Source organism: Drosophila hydei, unplaced genomic scaffold, assembly GCF_003285905.1.
Source record: "Drosophila hydei strain 15085-1641.00,03,60 unplaced genomic scaffold, DhydRS2 tig00008125-arrow-arrow-pilon, whole genome shotgun sequence".
In the NCBI taxonomy this organism is placed as follows: Eukaryota; Metazoa; Arthropoda; class Insecta; order Diptera; family Drosophilidae; genus Drosophila; species Drosophila hydei.
In genome coordinates, this window is record NW_022045835.1 from 609,886 (window position 1) to 628,116 (window position 18,231).

The 18,231-nt window shown below is 38.6% G+C and overlaps 1 protein-coding gene across 1 annotated transcript; it reads right to left on the minus strand.

Moving 5' to 3' along the window:
* Positions 1-384: 384 nt before the first annotated feature.
* Positions 385-17,824, minus strand: LOC111604516 (lachesin). The gene is made up of 2 exons (XM_023322615.2): positions 16,855-17,824; positions 385-1,223 (listed from the first exon to the last, which is right to left on the minus strand). The coding sequence occupies exons 1-2, from the start codon at positions 17,396-17,398 to the stop codon at positions 676-678; spliced, it is 1,092 nt and encodes a 363-aa protein (XP_023178383.1). The 5' UTR covers positions 17,399-17,824; the 3' UTR covers positions 385-675.
* Positions 17,825-18,231: the final 407 nt, after the last annotated feature.

Genomic DNA, 18,231 nt, shown 5'->3' on the forward strand with positions numbered 1-18,231 from the left:
TTAGTTTTTAATACAAAAATTGTTTATTTACACCCAAATGGAAATTGGGTTAGAAAAGTATTAATTGGTTTTCGTTCTGTTGTTTTTCGCAATTTGTTTCTTTGTCTTTCGAAATGTTCAGTTAGATATATATCAAACTAATTACACATACATATATATATATAGAGCAGCACGAAAATACTTTATTATTTATTTAATAAAAAATAAAATATTTTCTTCTATGTAAACAAAGTGTGGAAAATTAAACAAAGTCGTATGTGATGTATAGAACGGGAATGTCTGGTATATATATATATATATAGATATATATATATATATATGTATATATCTTATTATAAGCTATAGTTATTTAAAAATATACAGAGACAGAAAAAACCGGACGGGATTTGTTTTTTTTTGGGATTCGAGTTGGATTTTTTGTGTTACTAAATTAGTTAAAAATGCGTGAGCTCTTTTAAAAACTTAAAGTTAACTTAAGATAAGATTGGACGTTTTATATAGACTGGAGAAAACATATAGATAAACAGAATTTCAAAAAAGGATTTTGCGACAGTGAAACTTCTACGGCTGATGTCTAAGTTTAGCTATATATACTTTCGATATATATATTTATTCGTATATTCGAGATGGATTAGATATGATTATGTGAAGCATCGTTGTTGGTTTTGGATTGGCTTATCTGGAGTAGAGCACTGCCAGCAAAATGCCCAGCAATGCCAACGAGGATGCGGATGCGGCAATATGTTCAGCTCCTCCATAGTACGCCTGGCCACAGGCTGGCGGGCAGACAGGTATGATCGTCTCGAACAGATTGACACGCGCCTCGGCATCGCCAAAACGGTTTGTCGCCTTGCACACATAATCGCCATATTGCCGCTTCTCGATCGTTATGACGCGCAGCGTCGAGTCGGTGTACTCATCGGCGGTGGCGAAGTGCGAGACTGTGTAATGCTGATTGTTGGCCAACTGGATGTCATCCTTGGTCCATACAATGGCTGGTGGGGGGTACGCTTCGATGTGGCACTCGAGATCCATGTCGTATTGCAGAGCCTGGCCGAGGCGTGGTCGGGGCACAGTTATGACAGGTGCGAATTCAACCTCCACGTTGATGTTGCGACGATCACCTTTGCTGACGCCGTTGTCGGCAACGCAGTAGTAGGTGCCACGATCTTCCTTCTTCACGGATTTGATGCGCAAAATGTTGCCAACATAAGTGGCGCTGTCTGTAATGCGAGAGAGGAAGAGAGAGAGGCATCATTAATAAAAGGTTCTCAAGAGAGAAATTAGAAAGAAAGAACGAGGGCAGTCATTAGCTTAAAGAATTCAAGTATTTAAAACTGATCAAAGTTGGAGTTGGGTGAGGTGGCAGAGGCAGTGATATAGAGAGGGAGAGTCATTCACAGAGGGTGTTCAAGTGTGTCGAGCCATCGAAATACAAGTTAAATGCTGCTTGCAGCGGCTTTTGTATTTGTGCACTCAAATCTGATTTTAATGAGGCGCCGCGTCGCATCCGCTGACTCCCAGATAGCGGGTGACCTTTTTTTGGAACTACCACGTCGAGTGTCTATATACATTATTTATATACAGAGCCATAACAATGGCCACGTTAATGACCTCTAACAAGCAGCAAACCATTTAGAGACACAGTCCACATTTTTGCGAAACTAACTTTTGTATTTGAAAAGCGCGCGCATACAGCAAGGGGGTGGAGCGAGAGGGAGGGGGCGGGGAGCGAGAGTTTTCTGCAGCAACTGAAGCATAAACGTGAATGGGAATGCGAATGCGAATGCAAAAGGTGCTCGCATTCATTCAGTTCATAACCGGAAGTTGAAAACGAGTGCAATGCGCTCTGTCGATTACCTGTGCAGCTACCAAAACACCCACCTGAAGCAGGGGCAGTGCGTGTGTTTAAGTGAGGTTAAAGTTAATGAGGGAGAGAACACGAATACACACGCATGTGTATGTTATAAAGTAATTATTAGATAACTTCAACTATATAAAGTATTTTAAAAATATTTAAAAATATTTTTGTTGCTCCTATCGATTGAATATAAATATATTTGTGCGTATATATATTTTTCAAAATTATCATTATTATTATTAGAATTACTTTTTCATTGTGATTGTCATTGTCATTATCATTGTTAATAGCTCTGTATTCCTGTTTCATTTACAAATCAAACGTGAAACACGCGCTCATCTCTAGCCTGCCCAGATGCGCGGCGCTTAAACCCATTTGGCTTTAACAATTGGCAGCAAGCACAACTATCAAAAGCTGAGCACACGGTGCGTTGACCGGGCCAACAGCGAGCAGCGAGCAATGGGGAGGGATTGGCTCGGAAATATGCCCTATGCAAAAAGCCAGAATATGCGGGCTAAAAGGGTCAGAGAGGGCGAGCCATATAAGTTATAAATGTGGATGATACATATAGGCGTCTGCTCATTCGACTGAAACATTTCAAATTAATTGCGCTGGGGAATCGAAGTAACGCATTTGATTAAAATTGAATTGACAGGCAAAAAGGAGGAAGAGAGAGAGAGAGAGTGTGTGAGAGAGAGAGAGAGTGTGAGAGAGAGAGCAAGGGGCAATGTCTGATGACAATTGAATCGCATAGCTAAGCTGAAATTTCAATTGAAATACTTTAGATGCAGATGCTCATGCAGATGCCGTTAGAGCTGCTGTTGCTCTGCTAGATGCGGGCAAAGGCAGCAACAGAAATTCATTTTGATATTGAACCAAACAGAAATAATCAAGTGTCGCTTGACTTCTGTTTAATTAGCCCGAAACGAATCAGTTTGTGTAGACAGTTGGCCAGTTGAATACCCTGTACAAACACTCAAAGTAGTCTGTACTCTAATACATATTCAAACTAATAGACACTAGAATATACAGTTTATATGTGCATCTATAGATTCCTAAGTTATAGACTCTCTGTTCAGCACATTTGTCACATTTATAGGGTATACTAACACAACATCATTTAAAGCTTGTTTTATATTAAAGTTATAATTTAAGTCAGTTTCACTTTAAGCTTTTACAGGCTATATTTGCCTTGTTTCTATAATGCTTTACAAGTTTGTTTCCCAACTAATTACTCTAGCATGTTTTTCCCATTTACAGGGTATATTAGATGTACTTGATTGTTGCTGTAATACTTTACAAGCTAACATTAATAAATTGCTTCTTATTACAGCCTACACTTCCACTTAAATGCCTCAATCGAGCAAGTTTTTCGCTTTTACAGGGTATTTTTGATATACAATTTTGTTGAAATAAAATAATTTTAACTATATAAGCTTGCTTTACAAAGCTATATTTGTATTCCCTTAATACATTTCTGCTTCCAGCGCTCTATGCTGCGCATACCCCACATTTACAGGGTATATTTGAAATATATATATATTTTAAATATAATTTCTACAAGCGCTCTTCTTATTCCCTTTCAAAAAGTTATACTGCTCCGCTTTTTATCATCACGCATTTCGGACATTTACAGGGTATACGTCATATTTCATTGTTGCCTTTGTTTTGGCTGAACGTGTCATTGGAAGAATACCAAGTGCAAGAGCGTGACCGACCGTGTCCCAGTCACAGGTTGAGCTAAACGCAGCTGCCATAACGCAATTCCCAATTCCGTATACCCGTATACCCATGGCCCCCCACTCCTGCCCGGTTGACAAATTGTTTCGAGTCAAGTTGAGTGTGAAATTCGTGAACATGTGTTTCGTTGCATGAAATGAGATGCAGGTCAGGTCGAACATGACGCTATATGTTAACCGTTAGTCGAGAAACTAAGCGATCTGCTAAAAGAAAATCTTTCTACAAAGTCGTTTAGCGAAGCTACAAAGTTTTTTTTAGGGCGTAACAAAAAAAAAAAACAATTATAAAAAAAACCAAAAAAAAATTAGAAAAAAAACGCAGAAAAAAACATTTAATTAGCTATTAAATATGCAATACAAGAAGCGAGTCTCAGCTTTCTATTGTCGCAATGTAGAGAGAGAGAGAGAGAGAGAGAGAGAGAGAGAGCGAGAGAGAGGGACAGATAGTCAGAGGGCCAGTGCTAGAAAGAGAGTTCTTTGCTGCTGAGTTCATGTTTGTAATTAAAGTCAAGAACTTGGCGCAAATGTTGACATTTTGGGTTAAATTTATTAAGCGAAGCGAGAAAAGCTGAGCAGCAGAAAATAAAGAAAACTCATTCATAATTGCCAGATGAATATTCAGGGAGTGTGTTTGAATAGTATGAATATCTTTTACCATTATTCCCTTTGCCTGCTATGAAGTGACGTTAATTAGGCTTAATACGGCATAGGGCACGGATCATATATCAAAACTGCAGGATAAATAATGCACTCAAAATATTGTGTACCCTGTGCCTGCTGTGACTTGCCTAATTACGATTTGCAGGCCATATATCATTTCGTAAACAAGGCGCTCTTCAAGTCACAAATATCCAATTACCCTTACATAGAAGCTAGGAACTATTGTAATTATACGCAGAGCTCATATATCATTTGAGACGGACAGACTGAGGAACTTAATGAATTTGTTGGTATTGCTTGTAATTTATAGAATCATATGATATATATATATAAATATATAGAAAATATTTGATAGTTTAATGCAATATAACTAACAGTTCTTTGGGGAAAATTTCTATAAATCAGTTTCCTAAAGAAGCTTTAATAGTTTTAACAGAGTCTTAACTCTAAAAACAAAGTTAAGAACAGCTCAAACAGTTTGAGGAAACTTTTACTAAATTATATCATAAATTGTTAGCATATATCAAATATTATATTAGTTATATATACATTCTGTATATACATCTCTAGAATAAGTTTTTATTCTTCATATTTAAATTCGCATTTCCTTCACTTTTATTCCACTCCACAACACTTTGAATGCATAAATCAGACTCATATCAAGTGCTACTCTTTAATTTTCAAGCCTAGCCGACTAAACTCAAGTGATTGATGCTTACAAGAAGAAGAAGAAGAAGAAGAAGAAGAGTAAGAAGAACACGTTTTAAATATGACAAATTGAGAATGATGCCAACTGGAAATGGAGCCTGACACCGCGCTCAATTAACAAGCAAATGCTGAAAGCCCGCATTCAACTGAAAATGATATAGAGGGAGAGGGAGAGAGAGAGAGAGAGGGAGAGGGCGAGTGAGTCAGGTAGAAAGGGAGAGAGATAATGATACAAATGTAGCTAATGCAGGGCCTAGCCGGAAATGATGCAACGCACACGCTCGCAGCTTGCTCTATAGAGTCGGAATTGAAGAGGGCCACAGAGATGAAGTCGGAACTGGAACTGGAACTGGAGTTGGAGTCCGAGTCCGAGTCGCAGTCGCAGTCTAAATGTTGCGTTGTAATTTCAGTTACTAATGAGAGAATTAAAAACACTTTGCTGCAAAGGGGCAGGAGAAGCTGCGATGATAAGCGGGAAAACTCTAAGAGTATGTGTGTGTGTGTGCGTGTGTGTCAGGTGTGTGTGTATAGCTGCTATTGCCAACAGACAGACAGCCAGCCAGCTAGCCAGCCTAACTAATGAAAGGAAAACACAAACATATGCCGGCTCACGAGTGTTGGTAATGAAAAATCAGACAGGCGACAGCATTTGTTTAGGCCAGGCTAAGGAACCTGTCTGCAACAGCAGCAGCAACAACAACAACAAACGCCGTCCCTTGGGCAAACAACCAGCGAGAGATAAATTGTCAGTTAAAGTCAGAGCAGGAAAATTGTGCAAGGTGAGAAAAGAGCAGAAGACGAAACAAATAAGAAGCAGCAGCAGCCGCTGAGACAGCCTTTTGTGGCACAGGTAGGAGCAGCAGCAGGTAATATCTGCTCCCTAGGAAAAAACAAAATAACAAAAAAAAAAGGATGCGAAATGTAACAAGGCCTCTTTTGTAGACGTTCCCAACAAAATAACAAAAAAAAATATGCCGACTCAGAGGAAATGCATTCAGGCTGTAGCGCAGCAAAGGTAAAAGGTTATAAACTGAAGTAAGAAAGGCAACTGAGCGATAAGAAATGACAACAGTTCGCATACCCTAACGAAACAAATAAAGTCTATAACACAGGTGAAATGTGAGCGGCTAAGACAATAGCTGCAAACTAGTTGGTAAAATAGATCAAAGAACTTATATAAATAATATAATGGATCGAGCTTCCTTTATGACTGCTTTTATTATTTATCTAATAATAATTTAATAAATAATTATAATAATATTTATCGAAAAATATTATCGAATAAATATTATAATAATATATGACTCAGCTTGTATAAGCTAAGATATGATTCTCTCAAAGACATGTGCCAGCTGCTGGCCAGAAAATATGCAGCTTGAGATAATAGTTAAAATATTATGCAGAAAATTTTGTATAATTATTATTTTTATAATTATTATTTTATCAATAATAATTATAAAAATAATAATTATATGTATAATACAATTTTATTAATATTTTAAATTTATTATAGCACAATTTGAATGAGTTTTCCCGCCTTTCCACACATGACAAACTTTGGCATAATTTTATAATATATATTATATAGATTACATAGTCTATAAGCCATCTAAAATGAGTTCAATCAAGTTAACTCTTTTATAAACTTTAACTACTTAAAGAACTCTATAGATCCTAGACAAGCTACTGCGCCTACTCTTTTATCACATATCATATATCAACTGAAATATATCCTTAGACATTTCATAGCACATTCATAGTACCCCGTTAGAGAGTATCAAGCAAACCATTAACAATTTATTGAGGCAGTTATTTTCACCTGGCGGCGTTTCAACAACTTTTAGCGCGCCTCCGTCAAAAACGAATTCAAGCTGTTGAGTTTTTGAGTTATATATTTTGGAGGGTTACACAAACTACCCCTACCGCCCAGGCCTAACGCCTTTGCCTAGCCTAATATTTTTGTTTATTGCCAAACGTTTAGTTTTTTTTTTACTTTTTTATTTTGCTGCGCGCTGACTTGGAAAATTTGTGACAAGTTGCTGGGAAATCGAAGGGTTGCAGCACATGTATATATATGTATATATATATATAGCATTTTTGGTTATGGTAAACTACGTTTAGAGGGCGCCATTTTGGTCTGCAACAACCACCGCTGTTTTAGGTCTGATGAGTATTAAATGGCATGCAAAAATCTATTCGCACCAATCAAAAGCGACGCCAACACCGGGACGAGGGCAATTCACCAAAAAAAAAACATCGAATTGATGGAAAAACGTGGCCAGGAGGCAGAGGTGTCTGCGGTACCTTTCTGCTGCCTGTGGCCATATTTGCTTTTCCCTTTCAATTTCCTGGCTGTTTTGAAGTTTTGGAAAAGCGCTAAAAAACACAATCGACTCTTCAAATGTCAACATGAAGCTGAAGCACAGCTGTGCTACAGCGGCCGTCCAGGTGGGCCAAAGACGGAATCAAGATGGATTGAAGCGCAGTCGAAGTGGGCTTTCCATTTGGTTCTATGCAACGTTGCCGTGTGCAAATTATGAATGTTAATGCAACATAGCAACGACAACAACAACAACAACAATCTCGTGTGACTCATCATAATCAAAGCGTCAACTGCGACGTCGACAGCGACGTCAGCTGAGCTTTTAATGACGCTCCACATTATTTCAGCGCGTTGCACAGTGTCAGAGCAAAAGCAAAACAAGGCACAGCTCAACCTCTCCCAAGTTTCATTTCCAGCTAGAGTCAGGTCGCCTCTTCGCTCTATCTGCCTCTCTCTCTTTCTCTCTACTTCTCTCCGCCTTGCTCTAGCTCTAGCATAGTCTGAAATCCAATTAAAAAGTGCGCGAACGTCGTTTGCTTCAAATGCAATTTTCACTTTTTTTCTAGACTGAGATTTCGTGCGTTGATTTGTTTACTGCTTGACTGTGTGTATAATATATATATATATATATATACAATATTTTTATAGCTTTATAAACTGGTACCGTCTTCTAACTTAGCAAATCTTGTTAGGTTATGAAAGAAAGAAATTATAGCTAAAGAGCTCTTTAACTATCCAAGCTCTGCTAGCTTAAATTGTTGACATACTTCCAATATTTTATAGCCAACTCTTTTGTTAGCCGATATACTAAAGTTAAAAACGCCTTTTGAAGTTAGCAATGCAAATTGCAGCTTTATAACTCTTCTAGCAGTCGAGTTACCTGAGTTAGGTTATCAAATGTTGAAAATATCTTTAACTATTTTACTTAAATTTAACATGTTACTTAACTCACTGTGCATACAAGAAATTTCAGCTGTTTAGCGCTTCTAGAAGTCGAGTTACTTGAGTTAGTTTAGGCTAAAGGCTATTCTAGATATCAAGTTATGTGACTTAAACTAAAATAGCACATATATTGCTTTATTCTTTTTCATATAATGTATTTAAATGCTTTTTTCATGCCATAAATATTTGCTAGAGCTCTAGTTATATGACTTATAATGGTATATTATGTATTTATCAGACCTTAGCTAAGCAACAGCTTTGTAATATTTTAAATATGTATTTTGCTTGTCCTCTACCATGTCTATATCAAATTTCAACTGTCTAGCTGCCGTACAACTCGAGTTACTTGAGGTTGAAAATCTAAATCTAAGCCATTTTTTCATTCATTTGTTACCGCTTGGCAACACCTTCTGCTTGTAGCACGCATTGCAACATATCTGCCTTCTCTCTCAGAGCCACTCCCGCTCGCTCGCTCGCTCTCTGCTCTGTTATTCTTATTAAAAAATTGCATAGCTGTGCAAATTTGTCGGCTCTTCCTGCTTTGTCACCCGAAACTCATCAGCACATCTACATTATGAGAAGTCATCTTCCTCTGCTGCTTCTTCTGCATGTCTATATAAATATATATATATATATATATATACTTATATATCTATGTGTATATATCGAGCATATAACAAGCTCTTGAGACATGTGAATGCACCCACTTTGGTGGCTAACGCATCAACCTTCAACAATCTCTCGGCGACAGCAACCGCAAGCCCACAAAAACGAGACACCCTCCGGACGCGAGCGAGACTTGAGCCACCCTCACAGCACAACAAGCCTACCGCTGCTCTCTCACTCTTTCTCTCTACCTCTCTCTCTCTATATTCCCTGCAAGCCTTGCATAACTTCCCTCTCTCTCTCTCTGCTCTCCACTCTGTGTTGTTGACTTTTGAAAAGTGATTTCTTCGAGTAGAGCACATTATAGCTACCCGGCATGCCATTTATTGGATTTATCGTACACACACACACAGCTGAGTAACTCAAGAATTTTTCAGTTCAACACTCACAAAAGAACCAACTCAATTGAGTTTTTTAGTGCAGATTATTTCCTTTTTTTTTTGATACAAATGTCGTCTGATTGAATTTATGTGTAGACTGTACTTGGGCGCGCATATAAGGTTATGTGAGCTATATATAAAAATATTTGAATATTCTGGTTCAATTTGCTGAACAAGTTCAATTATGCATTGCGTTGATCAGTTAGTTTCACTGTGTGAGTAGTTCATGAGCGAAACATAAGAATTTAATAAGTTCTCTATTTGCTGAACAAGTTCAATTGTGCACCAGTTCATGAACCAATAGCAAGTTGATAAGCTCTAGTTCAATTTAGTGAATAAGTTTAATGGTTCATTGAAATCTAGTTCATCAAGTCATGTACAGCAATTATTGGAATTCTAGTTAAATTAGCTAAACAGCTACATTCATGGAACTAGTTCATAAACTAAGTATTATGCTGGAACCAGTTCAATTTGCTCATTTTGGTCTAAGTTCTGCAACTCATAACTAACTGAACTGTTGCCATTCACAGCTCAGTGAACAAGCTCACTAGTTCACTTTATTCCGAGCACTAATCCGAAATAAATCTCGAAATAACAGCTATTAAAATAGCAATAATAACAATGGAAAGGTATAAATATCCTGCGATATCTGAGATTCTGAATGTGCCTAAATAAACACGCGTAAATCCTGAAAATAAACACAAATATAGAAAACCCAAAATGAACGAGTGGCGGGAGAGGGAGGGAAAAGTCGTACCCAAACCAAATGTGATAAGGATTAAAAAGCCGGTTGGATTTGTCCTGCGTGTGACATGGAACAATGAAAGTGCTAAACAAATAAGGAAATTGCATTGAAATACGTGAATTACGCGTGATAAGCGTCATGAACAATGGAACTGAGAACGAAAAGAGCCACACAGATCTGCATAAGTAAATACATATATATATATATGTGGGTCTATATGTGCATTGCCTTACCCTTAAGCCTAGGGTTAAAAGGCTATGGCAAAAAGGTAAGTAACAAAATGGCGGCTATATTATATGAAATTTGAGTTAAGCAAAAAAATAGGTTTATATATATAGAAAATGTTTAAACCGGTTTTACATTTGATATTTCCCACGATATGTAAAGTGCGAGAGCTTAAATTTGGTAAACAAATATTGACAGAGAGAGAGAGAGAGAGACAGAAAGAGCAAAGATTCAGCCTAACATAACAGAGTCTAATATTTTAGCTTAACATAGCTAGCTCTGTTAAGTCTATGCAGCTAACAGTCAGGCTTAAATACTGAGTAGATAGGAGGCTTTAGAGCATGGAAGACTCTTGAGAGCAGATTAAAACAGCCCATAGACAGCATTAGACAACAATGAAATGTTTATTTCATTCATTTAATATAGTTCATTAGAACAGCGTGTTGTTCAGACAAGAAAGCTAATTAGATCTAAAGATTTTACTTTTCTAAGAAATGTTAAATATTAAAGGCGCAATGAGCAGTTCAAGTTTCATTTGCTATCTAGCCTTTTCCATGCTTCTCTCTGCTTTCTTCCTTTACTTTAACATCAATGAACACCTTCTCTTTAACAAGCAATAAGTTATGCCCAATGACTGACACTTACTTTTCGCTTTGAAAACCCTAGCATGAGAAATTTCTGCTTTACTGCCAAAAGGGGCTAGGCTGCAAAAGGTATATATCGTAAAAGGCCTGGCAATTAACTAACAAGTTAGTTGGCCACTTACAGCTAAACTTTTAGCCACGTCAAAGTATAGAGTGAAAAGACCCTCTGCCTATTGTCCATTGTCCATTGTCTGGGGCCCAGTGCCCACTGCCCACTGCCTACTGCTCGGTGCCTGGTTACCAATCCCTTCTAGTTGCCGGTTTTTGCTGGTCGTTGCCCTAGCAACCAACATTCATAAACAAGTTTTTCAGTACGTCATCATATCGTATATTGTTGTTTTGTGGTTGTTAGTTGGCAATACCCTGTAACAGTTGTTCAGCATGGGGTGTATCGATGACTGCAGAAACATATTGCTAATTGCTATTTACAGGGTATTTCTGTCTAGCATACTCTAATGTTTTTCACATATTCTCCTCTATCTCTATGCTTTCTCTATAATATAAAAATATAAAGAACGTCTTGGGCTTCATGTCATACCAAGTCGCAGCACTCCACTGACTTCTTGCTCTTTGCTTTATTTATTTTTCTATTTATATAAGTTGTTAAAATGTCTGCTTCAACGTTTTACAGGGTATCTATTAGTATTCCTTTGCTTATTTCTCTATTTATTATACTCCACTCTAGCATAAGGCACGTGAATCCTTATACTATTGAACGCTTAAGTCATTTACAGGGTATCTTTTACTCGCACAGCCGTGTCCAGCGCACTGCATGCATTTCTCACTGGCTGCCTTAGCAACTTCACTTCACTTTACTTGAATACATTTTTGCAGGGTATCCCTTAGTCTAGCAGAAATGCATAACATACTCCACTGGTTTCTTGCTATTCTATTTTACCTTTGGCAACTAGAACACAGCGCACACAGACACAAAGCAACATTCTAAAGCTACAGACCAAAGAGATAGGCAGAGAGGCGCTGTATGTGGAAGAGAGAGGGAAGAGCGGGGGAGGGGCTTATGCCTGCATATGCAATAATAAAAGCATAAATGGCCCCAACTCTACAAGTTCTCTCCTTTGCTCTTCCATAATTACTCGCAAATATTTGAACAATATCAAAGTGGATGCAGCCAACAGATACAAATTCAATTGTACTGCGGGGTTGGGCCTGACGGACTCAGTGAGTGGCATGCTAGAAATTTTTCATTAAATATATTTTGGCAACAAGGGCAACTAATTTAGCCACGCCCCGTTGCGATCTGTAGTGCCGCATCGATTGCGCAACGAAATGTTTAAGCGTAAATTTCATAAAAAACAACTTTGGAACACAATTTACATAAAATGCGTTTTCACCCTTGGGCTAGTTAGGCGAGAGCAGCTCAGGGAAGTTAAGATTGAAATTGTATTTGGCATTTGATTACGCAATTGGAGCACTTGAAAAAAATGCGCTCGAGTTGCTTTAATTTGCATAAACGTTTTTACGCTCAAGTAGAGCTCGGTCTTTCCCAATGGAAGAGGAAGAAGCTCAAAGGTTTCATGTGACAAGCGATCACATATACTTAGAGCTACAGTATATCTATATATATATATATATATACATATCTCGAGAACATATCTTTATGCTTCGTTCCACATTATTGTCCAATTAGCGTCAATTGGCTGCGGCTTAAGAAAAATGTTGTTTTCCAAACTTATCGCTCGATTGACATCTAAGCATTTGGGATAAGCGCGTACTTATCTTATATATAGATAAGTTCTATGCCAGCAATGCTCTTTAAGTTGCCGATGACTGGAATTTATTTCCTGTTTAGCTACCATGACAAAGCATGGGCAACTCTAGATCTGTGCCATGTTTAGTGACATCGAAGGAGAGTTGAAGGCTGCCTGGAATTCTAGACACAAATTGAGCTATGTTGAAGTAGTATATACTTGAACTAGCTTTACTACATACTGAGGCAATCTATAATCATTATATAAGGCAAAGAAGAAGAAAAGAAATCATCGCTCAAGAGAAATTTAGAATTCATTCTATATTCTCTTCTATGAGATTTTCCAAAAGATTTTAGGGAAAACTTTTAATACCTGAGAAATGGGTACTGAAATAATAATAATAATAAAAATAATATAATAATAATATAATAATAATATATACAAAAAACATGGTCAACTTTCTGCTTCAAAAGATTTAACTTTAAGAAGGCTTCAGCCTCTTGTAACTAGGACAAAACTCAGCCAATTTCCAAGAGGAATTCCTCTTCATTCAAGTGATTCCACATTCAGAATTAAGTTTCTAGAATTTTATACTTTACTGAGCTATAAATCATACCAAAATCCTTGGCTGACAAGCTCTGCTCTAGCTACACTTCTTCCCTTTTATGTTAGCCTTTGCACTACTCTTGAAACTGCCCTCGTTAGTGGCAACAGCTGACTTATTTTTTTCAAATATTGTGCGAATTCTGAAACAAATTTTGCGAGCGTTGCAAATTGAAGGCCCCACTCATTGTTTGTTTTCATTTTTTTATAATTTTTTTTAATTCTTTTTTTTAGCAAACGCAGCTCAAATTTCTAGAAAATTGAAAACTCAATTCGATTCAGTTTTTTCGGCCTCACGTGAATAGCTGTAGCTGGGCCAAGGTAAGTCATAAATAAATCACTGGCCAATGCAGTTTTTGCTGGGCAGGGGCAGGGGCAGCGGCAGGGGCGTGGCTAAGGTAAACAGCCAGGTGCTTCATTCTGTGCGCTCAATGAAATTTTACAAAGCTCCACGAATCGATTTGCATGGCAAAGCACAAATCGAGCGCTTGATAGCGAGAGTCAAAGACTCGCATGGACATACGGCCTAGATACCCTGTAAACGCATGGGGAATGCTGTAGGTGTTGCTTGCAGCCAGCTGTCTAGTCAAGTCTGCATAGCTATAACTTATTATAAATTTGTTAAGCCTCATCGAAATGCCAATAGCTAACTGAATATACCCTGTAAATTTGCAAATGCTGCCAAATATACTGTTATACTTTCCAAGTAATGTAAAGCTAACAATTAGTTAATTCACATGTTTTACAGGGTAGCTGCTAGTCTTCCAATCAGCGCGCTCTTTGCAGTTTTGCCAACGGAAGCGCCTGATTAGGGGTTCCTGCAGCCTTGTTGTTATTGTTATTATTGTTTGTTTGCTGTTGTTGTGTGCGTGCCGCTGTTTTTCTTTCTGCATTTTTTTTTTCTGTTTTTTGCGCTCGCGGCGAAGGCGTCGCCCAAGCCCGAAAGACCCTCCGCTGCTAGCTGCTGTAGGGCGGGGTAGGGTTGCTTAGGCTGCGGCAAATGTTTGTTTGCATTTTTACAACTGAACAGGGGCAGCAGCCATTGGGCAGGAGCAGGAGCAGGCGGCGGGGCAGGGGCAGGGGTTACGGATAGGGTTTTCTTTTGGGTTTAGGGTTTGTGCGCGCTTTCTTTGTATTCGCTTTCGTTTTTTTACCTTTTTGGCTTGTAATTTATATATATATATATATATTGTATATTGTATATATGTTGTTTATTGTTTGCATTGTTTATGCCGGCTATCAAAATACAAATTATGCACACGCCGGGGCGCTGCAGCGCGAGAGAGGGTGAGGGGGCCATTCGACATGGCCTTAACAGTTGCAGTCTCTATTGTTGTTGTTGCTGTTCGTGTTATTTGTGTTGCACTGTACCCAGAGCCAAGCCGTAACCGTGTCTGATGCGCAGCAACGCCTGCTGTCCGCTGTCCGCTGCCTGTGCCTTTGCCTCGCACTCGCTCACATGTTACCTCAAACGCTGCCTGCCACGCCCACCATTTTTTTTGGATTGCCTCCCGCTCTGTGCTGCAGCCAGCATCATCAAACGGCGCGTTTTCAAGTTGCGGAAGCAATTGCGCGTGCTGAAGTTGTCGAATGCCTCGAATGCGTACACAGACTGCATAAAAAGCTTCTCTAGTGCCAACAGCAAGGGAGCAAAACTCTCTTTGCAGTCCCAGCTCCCCTTCCTGCCCCCCTTACCTACCTTGTGCTGCACGGCTCGTTGGCGCATTTCAAAGCCGAGCTGAGCTGCGCGATTGCTGTTTGCCCAAGCGCTTTAAATTAGAGCGTCGCAAAAAATATCGTGTGAAAGTTTACAAAGGACTACGGCTGCCGCTGATCCTTGGCCAAGGACTATGCACATTTAACTTTGATTTATTGTATAGGCATATATATATATTTATATATGTTTGCATGTTCTGCCCTGGCTAACATTGAAGCAAGTTTTTGAAGCGTGTCCCAGGCCCAAGCCCCTTTTCCGAATCCATAGCTCGAACCCTCAACCACAGCTTCAATCCACTTCAGGCCCCAGCCCAGGTCGTTCTTAAGTAGCTTTCAGTTTCAAGTGCCACAGCCCCAACACACACACACACCCAAACAATCTAGTTGATAGCATTTTGATAGACGATGCCAAACAGAAAGCAAATCAAGGCCAAAGTAATTAAAGATTGCACAAGCTGCGCATAGAAATGGGATTGCCATAGGGTCTATTAAATTAAGCGTATCTGTTCGAAGAATAAATCAAGCTTTCTATATATACGAGGTTAGTTCAAAAAGTATCAGAATTTTATAATTTTATAATTTCTGGTAAAGCGCTAAATTGCAATTTTAAATATAGACTGATGAGAGTATAATATTAAATATAATAACTATATACTATATATATATATATAGACTAATGTTGAATAGATTTTTTCTCTGCTCTTTTAGTAGCCACTACTATTTTTATGAACAACTAAATTTCCATAATTTATTTTCGCAATTTCTGAAGTGCACCAAAAGTGGTCTTAATTTAAAAAAAATGTTAATATATTAATAATATATTAATAATATTAATATTCCTATAAAATTGTTCTGGAAATATTGTGCTTATCACAATTTAATTAAAAAGTTTAAATATCTCGAAATAAATTGAAATATTTGGAAAATTAAATTGGACAATATTTTTTGATAAAATCTTAGAAATTTTAAGACCATAATTGAAAGCCTTTAATAGATATACAGGTGCACACATAGTTCTATAGAAACGGCACAGCAGTTAAGCCGCTGCTTAAGCCTAATTGTAAAACTCAAGAAATTCTATACAAACATCTTCTTCGCTTTTGACTACCCATCAATATTTCTTAGTATCTACTAATTGATACTTCTGCTAGCGTCGCTGTCGCTGCCATTGCTGCTGCATACAGCAAATGACGCTGCAATCTTGTTAAACGCGCTGCGGGGCTTAAAAATCAATTATGGCTGCACAACCAGCGGCGGCGGCGGCGGCGTTTATGGCACGCAAGGTGCTTAGAACAGGTAGAATATAGCATAAATTACGCACCTGTAAGGGATTAGCATTGACCTTGCTAGCTGCAGGTAAAGACCTGAGCTATTCTATTATTTTTATTAGCTTTTCGCAGCAACAACAAAAGGGCCACATAAATTTACAAGTGTTGGGAATTTCCAAAGAAAGCAAAGACAACAATTCACACATACAACGAACTTAAAGAGCGCGAAGAGAGCGCAAACAGCATGTGTGTGAGCGTAAGAGAGCTCAAGCTGAGCCAAGCTTAACGCCCAGAAAGACTCGGCAAGCGCATAAAGCCCGAATGCACCTTTAATTATAAGAAACTCAAGGGAAAACAACTATAAAAAGTAGTTAAGTACAGGTGGGAAAAGCAAAAAGCGCAGAACATGCAAAACAATAATAAAGAAAGTCTAGAAACTGGCAATAAACAAACGCGCAACGCTGACGTCTGAGTGAGTCACGGTCACACATACACACACATATGCATATGACATAAAGAGTGGGAGAATAAGAGCGTAAGAGAGGACAGCGCCCCAAAAGAAACAGACATTTTCAGCTTTAGGTTAAACGCCTGTTAATGGGAATGTAGAGGCGGGGGTCAACAAATAGTGTTAGTAAATAATTAAAATATTAAATGAGACCCACCCGTTGGCAATATGGCATTGTTCTCGCGACGCCATGTGATGGTCGGTGTTGGATAACCGCTTGCATAGCATTCCATTTGCACCTCGCTGCCCTCGCTGGCCACAATCGATTGTGTTGAGTTATCGGAGATGACGGGTGGACGACGCACCGATAATTTTACATTGGCGCTTACTTTATGCACCGTTGAGATGACCACCTGACAGGTGTAGGTGCCAGCATCGGTTTCCTGTATGTCCTTGATCTGTAGCTTATAGGTGGAAGAATTTGGATCGTAGCGCAGCGAAAAGCGCGAATCTTTAATAACCAGCGTTGAGCCCGTCGAAAGGAAAACTGGATCCGAGTCGGTCTTAAGGAAGAGCACATTATATTCTTTGGCATATTGCACAGAGCAATCGAATTCAACGGTGCCGCCAATATCCTTGATCTGCTCCTGTGTGATGTACGAAATCGTTGGCGTTCGTTGCGCCTCTGCGCATGCAACCAGCAGCAGCAGCAACAGTGCATGCCACAAATTGTTGATCTTCATTAGCTCAGCTTGCCACATTTTTGACTATTTTCTTGTTATTTAAAGCACAAAATATTTTGCACCACACCCTTTTGTTATTAATTTGCAACGGCCACAGCAACTTTTCTTAACTGTTAAAGAAAAACGCGCTGAAGACGTGCCCAAATATATATACAAAAACAGTTAGCTTTCTCTCTTTTTGTTGCACGGCACCGAGCGGATGCTGAACGATCGGCACACACTTGTTAGCTCGCTCTAAGCTGGTTTCTTATTTTATTTTACTTGACTGCGGGCATGTGTGTGTATGCGCGCGCGCTCTTTAACTCACTCTCACTGTTGTCTATGTGTAAGCCCAGTTTACTTGAACTGCAATTAAGTTTCAACAGACACACACGAATTGCTACTGCTTGCTCACTTGAGACGTCTGCACACTTCGACTGTCACGACACGAATGACACGAATGCTAACGCGCGGTAGCGGGCGCTTGCGTAAATGGTAAATCGCTGTTAAGAAACAGCTACTGTTAGGCAACTTTACAGCACTGGCTGCTGGAGCATTTTGCGTCGCTGTTGTTCTACGCTGCGGTTCTGTTACTTTTTTTGCGTTAACAGTTTTGCGCTTATCGATAACTATGTTAACTTAGGCGCGGTCGTTTAAATTTAAAAATTATAACAGTTCATTTTAGAATTGTTTAAAATGTATTTTTATTTACTTTTTTCATTTTTCTGTGTAATATTCTCCATTATTCATTGGTTAATTATGTATAATTTCTATAAATGTCTGATTTTGTGTTTTTTTTTTCATCTCATTATGTTCTTCATTTGCCTTGCGATTATATGTAATAACATTTTTGTTTTTGTTTATATGAATGC